Here is a 12,186-nt window from a genome sequence, read left to right as displayed (position 1 = left end):
GAATATAAAAGTAACGAGTTCTCTCATCTTTAGTGAATAGGGTGGCTATATCATTCAACTTAGTAAGATGTGCCACAACAGTTTCAGATTCATAACCATGAAAAGGATCAGATTCAACCAAAGTAATTATATCAGGATCAACAGAGAATTCATAATCCTTATCAGTAACAAAGATAGGTGAAGTAGCAAAAGCAGGTTTAGGTTTCATTCTAACATTTAGAGATTGCTTACTCCATTTAGCTAATAACTTTTTGAGTTCATTTCTATTTTTGCAAGCTAAAATAGTGAAAGAAGCTTCTTGATCAAACACATAACCCTTAGGAATAACAAGGGATTCTCCATCATCACTTTCATCAGTATCATCAGATTCAATATTTTCAATTTCTCTAGCCCTAGCAATTTGTTCATCAAGAAAATCACTAAGTGGCACAGTAGTATCAGGCATAGAGGTAGTTTCATCATAAATATCATGCATAGCAGAAGTGGCATCATCAATAACATGCGACATATCAGAACGAATAGCAGAAGCAGGTGTAGGTGTTGCAAACTTACTCATAACAGAAGGTGAATCAAGTGCAGAGCTAGATGGCAGTTCCTTACCTCCCCTCGTAGTTGAGGGATAGGTCTTGGTTTTTGGATCTCTCAAGTTCTTCATAATGATAAGCAGATATATATCCCAAGTGACTCAAAGAATAGAGCTATGCTCCCCGACAACGGCTCCAGAAAATAGTCTTGATAACCCACAAGTATAGGGGATCGCAACAGTTTTCGAGGGTAGAGTATTCAACCCAAATTTATTGATTCGACACAAGGGGAGCCAAAGAATACTCTCAAGTATTAGCAGCTGAGTTGTCAATTCAACCACACCTAGAAACTTAATATCTGCAGCAAAGTGTTTAGTAGCAAAGTAATATGATAGTAGTGATAATGGTAACAAAAGGTAACGGTAGTAAAAGTAATGTTTTTGGTATTTTATAGTGATGATAGCAATAGCAACAGAAAAGTAAATAAGCGGAGAACAATATATGGAAATCTCGTAGGCAATGGATCAGTGATGGAGAATTATGCTGGATGCGGTTCATCATGTAACAGTCATAACCTAGGGTGACACAAAACTAGCTCCAGTTCATTGATATAATGTAGGCATGTATTCCGAACATAGTCATACGTGCTTATGGAAAAGAACTTGCATGACATCTTTTGTCCTACCCTCCCGTGGCAGCGGGGTCCTTACGGAAATTAAGGGATATTAAGGCCTCCTTTTAATAGAGAACCGGAACAAAGCATTAACACATAGTGAATACATGAACTCCTCAAACTACGGTCATCATCGGTAAGTATTCCGATTATTGTCACTTCGGGGTTAACGGATCATAACACATAATAGGTGACTATAGACTTGCAAGATAGGATCAAGAACACTGATATATTGATGAAAACATAATAGGTTCAGATCTGAAATCATGGCACTCGGGCCCTAGTGACAAGCATTAAGCATAGCAAAGTCATAGCAACATCAATCTCAGAACATAGTGGATACTAGGGATCAAACCCTAACAAAACTAACTCGATTACGTGATATATCTCATCCAACCCATCACCGTCCAGCAAGCCTACGATGGAATTACTCACGCACGACGGTGAGCATCATGAAATTGGTGATGGAGGATGGTTGATGATGACGATGGCGACAGATTCCCCTCTTCGGAGCCCCGAACAGACTCCAGATCAGCCCCCCGAGAGGTTTTAGGGCTTGGCGGTGCCTCTGTATCGTAAAACGTGATGATTTCTTCTCTCTGATTTTTTTCTCCCCGAAACTCAATATATGGAGTTGGAGTTGGAGAGGCAACATGGGGCCCACGAGGTAGGGGGCGCGCCCTTCCCCCACCCTCGTGGAGAGGTGGTGGGCCCCTTGGCCTTCATCTTTTGCAGGTATTTTTCTTATTTTCTGAAAAATGGCTCCGTGAAGTTTCAGGTCATTCCGAGAACGTTTGCTCCTGCACATAAAAAACACCATGGTAATTCTGCTGAAAACAACGTCAATCCGGATTAGTTCCATTCAAATCATGCAAGTTAGAGTCCAAAATAAGGGCAAAAGTGTTTGGAAAAGTAGATACGTTGGAGACGTATCACCCCCCCCCCTCCCCTCCAGATGAACCAGCCAAGAGAAACCATGAACAAGAATAGAAGAGCTTGCCCCACCCATGAGTAAATATTCATAGCCTAAAGCGCGCCCAACTCTTCTAGTAAATCATGAATGTTCACATGGAAGGTTTTCTCTACATCATTCCACATTTGTCTAGCAACCATGTATTCAAAAAAGTGATGGTAGATAGATTCAATCTCAGAAAAAAGCACACAAGAGGTTTGGCTATTCCTCCCCTTCTCAACATGTCATGACTTTGTTTTTAGAGAAAAGCCATAAAAAACCCTGAATTCTTGGGAGTACTTTGATATGCCAAACGCCAGGAAGATATATATTGGTTGCACACCCCTAACATTAACAACTTCATATAGGGATCTAGGAGTAAACCCCTTTTCAGACCATTTTTTTTTTTGGATTGGTTTCTTTATTTTGGAAAAATAATTTTTTGGAGCGGCTGGGGCTGGAAAAATCCCCGAAAAAGGCCGTCTGTTTGGGCTCGGCCTCTCCGGCCCAGAAGCTGGTGGAGCCGCTCTTTCTTTGTTGCGGAAGCAACCAGGTGCGTGCGCAGCTCCACTGCGGGTCACGGCTTCCGCTTCGCCGCCTCCGCCCCTGGAAAGCAAATTTCTAGGGTTCCCTTCTCCTCTCACGGAAAGCAAAAATCCACGGGGGATCAGGAGCTTCTCCCCCGCCTCCTCCGGCGCCACCTCGCCAGCCTGATTTGGTAAGCCCGCTCTCGCACCCACGCCTGGATTTTACTCCCCTCCCTTGGATCTCGGCGCACGCTGTTGTCCCATTGCGCGTGCTCTGGTCTGGTGCGCAGATTATTCAAGTGTTTTGAGCAAGGGAATAGTGGGTTGATACGGATAACTTGATATGTAATGGGGGCAGTGGCGCTACTATGTTCTGTTGAACCTGTTCTTGTCGAACCTGTGGCCTCCTATAGTCCAGATGTTTCAATGAAAATCCCTTTTCTCTGAATAGATAAAAATGGGACACTGGTCAGCTGTAAGCCTGTAAAATGCTGGTTTCTTGTCTGAGGATGAAGAAAATTGCTCAGTCAGACTATACACATGTTTAGGAGTTGCTCTCTCCATAAATAAGAAGATTTAGATTTGAGATTTAGTGTTTCAGTTGGTCATTGCAAGTAGCTAGTTCCGTGGAGCAACATTTGAAGGGGAAAATAACTCACAGTTGACAGATTAGACCGTGCTAAAGATTTCTAATAGAAGATGGATGCCATATCTTTTAAGCATATGCCTTTTTTGATTGTATATGCTTCGTTTCATTTTGCACAGAGTTCCTTTCTTGTATATAAGCTATGGTTTTAAATCTTAACAGAATGAGCAGCGCTCACACCGTCCATTGGATTTTCTTTCTTGCTGTGATCATCTATGGCATTTTTTTTTTTTGAGATCTGAAGTAGACAAGCCTACTCAGAAGGACTAGGATATTCAGATATCAGTAGGGATCGTAAACTAGTCGGGACATCTGCAGTCAACCGAATATCTCCTACACTCCTAGTCAGTGCAGCCAGATTGTGAGCCAGGGAGTTTCTGCTTCTCTCCGCGTATCTGACAGAGCTCTCCGAGAAGGAGGACATAGCCTGACGAATATCCATCATGGTGCCGTAGCAGGGACAGCGCGTGGGAGTCTGCGTCGACAGTTCCTTGACAGTGAACTGGCTGTCCGTCTCGATGATTACATGGCCATTTGAAATCTTGGCCAGCTCCTGGAGGCCGACAAGGACGGTTCTGGCCTCGGCCTCTTCCACGCTGCTGCAGAATGGCAGTTTTTTGCAGCAAGAGAAGAGTACACAGCCCCTGAAATCACGGGCAACAGCACCAGTGGAACTTTCACCTGTTTCGGACAAATAAGCCGCATCAGCGTTGAGTTTGACAGTTCCTTGCGTTGGAGGGTTCCACTTTATGTCCTGGGCAGGTGGCAATCCCGGGGTGGTCACCTCCCTGACACAGGTGTTCTTCCCTCCCTTCCACTCAACTGAAGTTTCTGCATTTCTCAGCTCCTCCTCATACTGTGTTAGGAAATGAACAGACCGTCTGATTGTTTCCTTACCGTCCTTGCGCACACAATCTTCCCGGAGGAACCAACAGCGCCATATAAGCAACAGGATTTTAGCTCGCATGTCCTCATTTACAGAGTCCAGGAGCACTTGTAGCCAATCATCACCTGTGTGCCTGGATTTTTGTTCTGGCGGTAGATTCCAGGATTCTCTCATGGCTGACCTTAGGCCCCTACTCTTTGTGCACATGATCACTGCATGGTACTCATCCTCAGTACCATTCCCACAGATGCTACAAGTGGCATCCGTCACAAGAGTTCTTTTCCACTTGTTTTCCTTTGTTGCTAGAGTGTTCGTAGCCACCCTCCATCCAAAATTTCTGATCTTCCTAGGGGCTTCTATGACATTCTGGCAACTGATGTAATGATTATTTGTTTGCAGAGTAGTCCATGTCTTCAAGGGCAAGAGGACGTGCACGTCGTGGCCGGGGCCGGGGCCGTGGCAGATGTTCTGTGGCAGAATATGAAATGGATCATCATGAAACATCTGCGCCTTCTTCGCCGAGTACCACTTCTGATAGAGAGGACAATGTTGGTTTCACTCCCGAACAAGTCCATGTTGCTTGTTATGCAGGGCCTGCAGAGCCTTCATCCAGTACACTACTCAATCCTAAGATTAACCACCGTTCGGATGCAATTTTTGGCGATCAGGTTAATCTAAGGACAAAAAACTGTCATATTTCGTAGTTGAAGGAGCATTTTTTTTCTTCAATAGCATTGAACCTATATTCTCTATTATTGCAGGCCCTGGAGCAGTTGAAGTTGCGTCACCACAAACCCTTGAAATTTCATGAGAGGTATCGTCCTTATTTGAGGGATGCTGGATTGCTTGGTCTCTCACAAATCTGCCAGAGAATGCCTCAATTGGACAAAGCCTTGATTACTGCTCTTGTTGAGCGTTGGAGGCCAGAGACCCACAGCTTTCACTTGGCTTCTGGGGAGATGACAGTTACGCTTCAAGATGTTGCCATGTTGTTTGCTCTTCCTATTGACGGCCGACCAGTTTGTTCTAGTACTGATCATGATTATGGGCAGATGGTCCTTGATTGTCTAGGTCATGATCCAAGAGGTCAATCAATGCCTGGAAAATCCTTCTTGCATTACAAATGGCTGAAGAAGCACTTCTATGAGTTACCAGAAGGGGCGGATGATCATACGGTACAGAGGCATGTTCGAGCATACATCCTGAGCCTTTTATGTGGAGTGCTCTTTCCAGACGGGACAGGAAGGATGAGTCTGATATATCTTCCATTGATTGCTGATCTTTCTCTTGTTGGAACATACAGCTGGGGTTCCGCAGCCCTCGCATTCCTCTACCGAGCTCTTTGCTCTGCTGCCTCCTCCCACAACATGAAGAATATAGGTGGTTCATTGCTTCTCTTGCAGCTTTGGAGTTGGGAGCACTCTCATGTTGGCAGGCCATTGGCTCGATCTTCCTCAGTCGCGGAGACAGACATCCCACAGGACTTGCCCCCAATTGGCTTCCGTTGGGTGGGTGCTCGCGCACAAAGTGAGAATGCTACCCGCTGTCTTAAGCAGTACAGGGATGAGCTAAATCTGCAGCGAGCAGATCAGTTGAAATGGGAACCATACATGCTCATTGAGTCCTCGAGCTTACCACCACTTTGTACAAAAGATGCTGACCTGTGGATTACTCAAGCACCATTAATAAATTTTCCTATTGTTGAGATGTATCTGCCTGAGCGAGTGATGCGGCAATTCGGGCTTCGTCAATGCATTCCACCACCTTTTCGACCTACCCTACAGACATTACATCGTATTAGCCGACGTGGTAGAGAGCGTGAAAATTGGGAAGAGACACATCATGAGTATATTCAGGAATGGGAAGCACGGCGACAGCGCATATTTCGGGAGACTGAGCAGTTTGATTTGTCATCTTATGACGAGTATCTGCAGTGGTACTCTGGAGCTACACGGCGATATCTTGTGCCATCGACCGGTGATGATGCTGAAGCAGGACTTTTATCCCCACCCGATGATTCTTCCGATCTTCAGTACAAAGCCAAGTCTCCTATGATCCGTAAAGCGGTAAGCCTAACTTATGCATCAAATTTATATGATATGGTTTCACAGTTGACTGAACTAATGTTTTATCTCTAGATATAATAATACGATTTGAATTGAAGCTTGTCCAAGTAGTTCATACATACTGAATCATTACTGAAGATGAATTCTTTCCTGTAGGTTGATAAGCTGCATGGTATGATGAAGAAGGCCAAGACAGCCATGGCATCCACGGCTGATACGGCCACACAAGCCTTAGTGTTTGAATTTCTGCATGGCTTTGAAGATGTCCTCAGTGATCTTGGTGAGATCAAGGAAAGGGGTGGCCCAGAGGCTCCACCTTTTGATTCAGTCACCGGCTCACATTGTGGCTCTGCTGCTCCCCATCATGAGTCTCTACTTTTGCTTGAAGCTGAACAGAACATTATATGTGACAATCAAGAGGGTGAATACCTGGAAGATGAGGACCTTCACACGGTGGAGCAGGCTACGTTGGGCTTTGAACCTATGGGTGGGGAAAACCACCGCGTCGACAGTTTGCTACTGGACGTGCACGAAAACTGTGACTCGGCTTCATTGGCCATTGAGAACTGTGAGGCAGAAGACTTTGATATTCCACAGCACACTGAGGATGTTGATCAAGCTGGACATGCTGCCGAAATGGAACATGGTGTAGAGGTGGTGGAACCCATGTCCACATGTGAGGAAAACAATGGTTTCGATGTTGCGCCCTCTCCTCCACAAGAGAGCGCCGATGTCAAACTGGAAGGTGATGATGTAGCGACGGCAGAACACGAAGACGCAGAGGAGGAAAACGACAGCGGCTGTAATGGCGCCCCTTCCTCACACCCATAGTTGATCTGTCTCAAAGTCAGAGAGGAAAAGAGACATGATGCCGATTCCAGCTTCTTCATGTCCACATATGTAGGGATTAGAATGTAGTTGATGCCGCTTTCGGGAGTCTGCCGTGATTGGCGTTTCATTTTTGCTGACATTATTGGGCTTGTTATGCAGCATGATTTGTCGCTGGGACAAATAGCTTCTTGATGTGATTCAATCCATTATTTGTTTATCACTCTACTACTCCTCTGTATAATGATCTGAACGCTCTTATATTTCTTTACAGAGAGAGTACTTATATAGGCAAAATTGGAGATTGTTGTTTCTTTTTTTATATCGGAGATAGGTGTTGTATTTACACCTTTTTCCGCGTCCGAATATCAGCTTCAGGAGAAAATGTACCTTTTTTTTTCTGAGCAACTTCAGGCGAAGATGTCCAGGAGTAGAAAATGTGGCCCGCCAGCAGTTGGGCTTTCACACCGCACACGCGAACGAGCCCAAGGGGGGAGACGGTCCGAGACAGAGTCCAGTGCGATGGGCACACAGACAGTGTCCCGGTCCGGGCGCTGACTGCCGCCAGCGTCGTTATTATTCCGCGGCGCTCCTCTCCGGACCCCGTCTCCGTCTTGGCGTCGCCACGCCACCGCCACCGCCACCGCTCCTCCGCCGGCGGGGTTGCAAGTCTCCAGCCCAGCCATGGATGGGATCATGAAGGCGCTCGATCACACCGTCCGGGAGATGTAAGGCCCTACTTTTGTTTTCTCGTCTTGATTTGATGATCGTGCCTGGCGCTCTTTTCTTCTTTTCCCCGTGCGCGCTGACCTCGGGCCCGATCCCCTGTTGCGCAGAAAGCGAGAGGTCAATCTCAAGGTGCTCAAGGTGCCAGAGATCGAGCAGAAGGTCTGATCGATCGTGTTTCATTCATTCGCCCGTGTAATTCCGCCGTAGCAAGGAAGAAATGTCCATGGTGTATCTGTGCTGTTTTACCATCTTCCTGAAATTTTGTACCCGATAGGTTCTTGACGCGACCAGCGATGAGCCGTGGGGGCCTCACGGTTCAGACATGGCGGACATCGCACGGGCCACCAAGAATATGTCAGTGCAAAGCGCTCCAATTCCAATTCTCCTCACTTGATCTCTTTAAATCGAGGGTATTGAGTTTTTTTTGCACATTTTGATCGAGTCGTCGCTCTGCTTTCAGCGGCGAATGCCAAATAATCATGAAGGTGCTGTGGCAACGGCTGGGCAACACCGACGCAAATTGGCGTCACCTGTATAAGGTGATGATCTCGAGCTGGAATTATCCGTTCTGGATTGTTCCTTACTGACAGGATGTTTGTTCCACTTGCACAGGCGCTGGCTGTGGCTGAGTATCTTCTGGCCAATGGCACTGAGCGCGCAGCCGAGGAAATTATCGACAACAGCTCACAGATTGCGGTATGCGCTGCTGTGGCTCGTTTCAGTGTATACTTCCTTGTGTATATACTATTATTTACCTCGCCCTGATGATGATTTTATTTGTGAAGAAACTCACGACATTCGAGTTTGTGGAGCCTGGTGGAAAAGACGTTGGGCTCAATGTGCGCAAGAAGGCCGAAGCTGTTCTGGTCATTGTGGATGACAGGGAAAAGCTTCAACAAGCCAGGGAGAAGGCTGCTTCTACGAGGGACAAGTACTGCATTGCATTCGCCGTCGACTTGTCGTGCATTATGTAAACATAACCCTTCTTGCCTTTCCCTGTGCATCTCAAATTTTGCAATTTGCATGGATCATATGTTCAGGTACTTGGGGGTGTCATCAACTGGAATGTCATCATACAAATCAAGCGCAGCATCATTTGGCAGTGGCACCTACTCCTCTGGTAGTCGCTACGGGAGCACAGCTGGTTCGAGGGAAACCGCCTCGTTCAAGGATAGACACACTGACACAGAATTGAGCAAGAACAATAATAAGCCAAGTTACAGCAGCACTAGACAAAGGTCAAAAGAAACTACTACTAAGAGTGCAAATAGCTCTAAATTAGCAAAAGGAGGCTCCAAATCGATGTCGAATCCGCGTGCCACACCTGCTGTTCCAAGTTCACAGAAAGGAAAGAATGAGGATGATGGCGACGAGTTCAATCCACGAGAATCTTCCACATCTGGTCATTATTTCTTCCTTACCATCTCTAAAGTTTGGTTAGATTGTATGATTACCACGGTTTCCTTGTCGCTGTACCCATTGTTATACACTTTGTTTAACATGGTATGTGCCTATTATGCTGGCATCACTTATCATTCTGCTTACCGCACTACCTAGCTAAGAGCCAAAGTTCTTATTTGAATTTTCTTTTGTTTGAACTACACACCATAGTGCCGTCAGCTATTTCTTAACTTTATCAAACATACTCACCATAGCGCTTGCTTGATTATTTAGCCGAGACGCAAAGTTCTATGCATTTTCTTTTATTTGACATACTCACCGTAGTGTTGTCCTCACTTACCTTCATTTTTGGAGTGCAGCTGGAACAGCTAATGTGAGCTCCAATAATTTGGATCTCTTTGGGCCAAGATTAATGCCAAACGCTGGTAGTGCTGCTGTGCCGGAAATTGATTTGTTTGCGTTTGCAGATTTCCAGTCAGCCCCATTGGAGGCAGCAACGTCAAGTGGTTCTCACCCTCAGGTTTGTTTTCTTGACCTTCTTCAAAAGTTATCCTTACCTAGCAATATCTTTGTAGCACAAATTGTTTTTCATCTCTTACAGTTATTTGCAATAAAAATCCCACTTAAATATGATATACTTAGTTTCACAAAAATGGTGATAGGACAATGCAGTAATTCTGAAGATTCATAATCTAAGCAGGCTATTGGACTGTATAAATTGACACTCACACTTCATTTTTATGATAAATCGTTTCTACAGGTTGGCCATTTTGCATACTTTCCAACTAATTATCTGCATTCAAATGCCATTGCAGGGCAACATTGATCTATTTGCTGGCAGGCCATCCTTTGGTGGCTCAGCTACTGCAGACATGGAGTTCTCAGTACGTGGTGCTCCCAATAAGCATATAGAGCAAAAAACTTCTTCCCCTGCGCAGCCCTCTGCGTCTGCTTTTGATCCCTTCAACCCATCCTTTGCCGCAATATTCCCTTCGGACACAGAGTTCTCAGTGCGTGGCACCCCAAGCAAATCCTCACAAGGAAAGCTTTCAAGTGACACAGCTTTCGATCCTTTGGCTGGAATTCCGGTGAAGCGTTTCAATGGATCAAACTCTTCTGGTGTATGGTCTTCAAGTAAAGGGTCAGCTGTTACTGAACCAACACATGGTTCTCCTGGGGCCAGCAAGAGTTCTGATTGCAGTCCTTCGGAGGAGTTGAACTTTGGCGCCTTTGCGTCGCATGAGGGATCACGCACGGCAAGTGTCACCAAATCCATGAACGAGTCACTCGCAAAGCAGAAGCAGGACTCCATGGCAGCATCAAAACCAGCTGTGAAGAAAGAGACTTTTCGGGGCAAATCTAGCATTTGGGCCGACTCTTTGAGCCGTGGGTTGATTGATTTGAATTTAGCTGCCCGTAAGTATCCTTATACTCTGCTAATGACGATTTATTTGTCCTTTTGACTTTTCATACCCACGTGGCTGCCCATACCCCCGAATTTCTGCATCCCTGTTGCAAAATCATTAGCAATGCTATAACATGAGTTATGGTTGCAATTAGTACATATAAAGAACATGAGTTGTCGACTTGTGGTTCCAGTTACCCACAAACCTTGATCTTTTTTGCTTGTTGCAGAAAAGCAATGTAAGATAGTTCAAGACTGGCATCTTGCGTTAGATATCATTCCTGCATTTCTTGACTGTAGCTAAGTAGCTCATGATCGCTCTCTACTTTTGGTGATGTGCAGCAAAGATGGTTGATCCTTCAGATGCCAGGGTCGTTAGGCGGCTCAGCAACGGCTCTGAGGAAAAAGCCCCAGAAACTGTTCCATGGTACATGGAGGCAGCAACAGGCACTCCTGAGTTTCCACGCTCCACGGGAGCAGGTGGTGAAAGCCGCATTTTCTAGCAGCAGCAGCAGCAGCACTTTGGGAACTTCAGGTGATCTTATTCAGGGTTGTATATTCTCGATTACCTTGAGTGGGCATGTCTCCCCATCCGTGGTTCCTGCGATATCTGATTCTGTTCTTCTTATGCAATGATGAGTAGATGTATCGCAGAACACATGTAATCTGCGTTATAGAGATGCTACTATGATTTTGTATGCATTAAAAAGCGAATGAACTTTGTGCAGTGACTGGATAAACTAAAGTGAGGGTCAGAATCGCGCGAGGCTCGGTTTGTTGACTGCGTAGAAATTGGTTTGTCATACTCGCCGTGGCCTGGGGGTTGCTGGAGGAGCTTCTCCAAAAGCGGGTGCGCCTTCTGTCTGCTCCCTTTTCGTGAGCCGCTGGGCCTTTGCAACAAGTCTCATTGCGCTCAATGCTTTGCAACACGAGCTTTGTTGCAACCCTGAACAGCTTTTTTTATGTTGTATGCTAGTCGTCCAATTCTGCTTGATGTACCTTTGCAAGAAGCCTCGTGTTGCGCTCAGTGCTTCGCAACATTAGCCTTGTTGGAGTGCCTTGAACAATTTTTTTCCGGCTTTGCTAGAACTCATCTAGCTGAGTTTTAGTTATGTCTAATTCACTTTTATAGCCATTGGATTGATACTATAAGATGCGTGTGTGCTGACGTGGTTTGTAGTACCATTTCTATCTGTTTTTGTTTTCAGGTGAATGAGATCAAATTATATCTCATCTAGATGAGTCCTAGGCACTCCCATTTTTTTTTCTATGCCTGATCTGCTCGCTGAACCTTTGCAACAACTTCGTGTTGCGTTCGGCACTTTGCAACATGAGTCTTGTTGCAACCCTCGAACAACTTTTTTTCTGCACGGCAGGCGGCAGCCATTAGTAAGTCTTTGTAACAAGCGTCGTGTTGCGTTCGGCACTTTGCAATAGAAGTCTTGTTGCAATCCTCAAACAACATTTTTTTCAATGTGGCAGCCATTGGCAAGTCTTTGTAACAAGCCTCGTGTTACGCTGAGCGCTTTACAACATGATCCTTGTTGCA

The 12,186-nt window shown here is 45.5% G+C and overlaps 3 protein-coding genes across 5 annotated transcripts; 2 read left to right on the top strand and 1 right to left on the bottom strand.

The window, feature by feature from the left end:
* The first annotated feature begins 2,708 nt into the window (after positions 1-2,708).
* On the top strand, positions 2,709-7,424 carry LOC125544656 (serine/threonine-protein phosphatase 7 long form homolog). Of its 2 annotated transcripts, XM_087547476.1 has the most exons (5): positions 2,710-2,867; positions 3,485-4,119; positions 4,608-4,876; positions 4,970-6,274; positions 6,431-7,424. In XM_087547476.1, the coding sequence occupies exons 3-5, from the start codon at positions 4,616-4,618 to the stop codon at positions 7,103-7,105; spliced, it is 2,241 nt and encodes a 746-aa protein (XP_087403602.1). In that variant the 5' UTR covers positions 2,710-2,867; positions 3,485-4,119; positions 4,608-4,615; the 3' UTR covers positions 7,106-7,424. The 2 variants fall into 2 exon arrangements, with proteins under 2 accessions (XP_048564356.2, XP_087403602.1); XM_048708399.2 differs by lacking the exon at positions 3,485-4,119 and having other exon boundaries at positions 2,709-2,867.
* On the bottom strand, positions 3,576-4,382 carry LOC147980273 (uncharacterized). Its single transcript, XM_087515540.1, has one exon. It carries the CDS (start codon positions 4,380-4,382, stop codon positions 3,576-3,578), a length of 807 nt encoding a protein of 268 aa, XP_087371666.1.
* Positions 7,425-7,622: 198 nt separating the features above from the next.
* Positions 7,623-11,766, top strand: LOC125544657 (clathrin interactor EPSIN 1). 2 transcript variants are annotated; one of them, XM_048708402.2, is made up of 11 exons: positions 7,623-7,830; positions 7,939-7,990; positions 8,106-8,185; positions 8,292-8,370; positions 8,444-8,527; positions 8,617-8,762; positions 8,872-9,233; positions 9,592-9,752; positions 10,048-10,648; positions 10,980-11,172; positions 11,366-11,766. In XM_048708402.2, exons 1-10 carry the CDS (start codon positions 7,787-7,789, stop codon positions 11,138-11,140), a joined length of 1,770 nt encoding a protein of 589 aa, XP_048564359.2. In that variant the 5' UTR covers positions 7,623-7,786; the 3' UTR covers positions 11,141-11,172; positions 11,366-11,766. The 2 variants fall into 2 exon arrangements, with proteins under 2 accessions (XP_048564359.2, XP_048564358.2); XM_048708401.2 differs by lacking the exon at positions 11,366-11,766 and having other exon boundaries at positions 10,980-11,364.
* The last annotated feature ends 420 nt before the right edge of the window (positions 11,767-12,186 follow it).

This window comes from Triticum urartu, chromosome 3A (genome assembly GCF_056163025.1).
Source record: "Triticum urartu cultivar PI428250 chromosome 3A, HENAU_Tu73, whole genome shotgun sequence".
Taxonomy (NCBI): Eukaryota; Viridiplantae; Streptophyta; class Magnoliopsida; order Poales; family Poaceae; genus Triticum; species Triticum urartu.
This window is presented reverse-complemented; position numbering and strand designations above follow the sequence as displayed.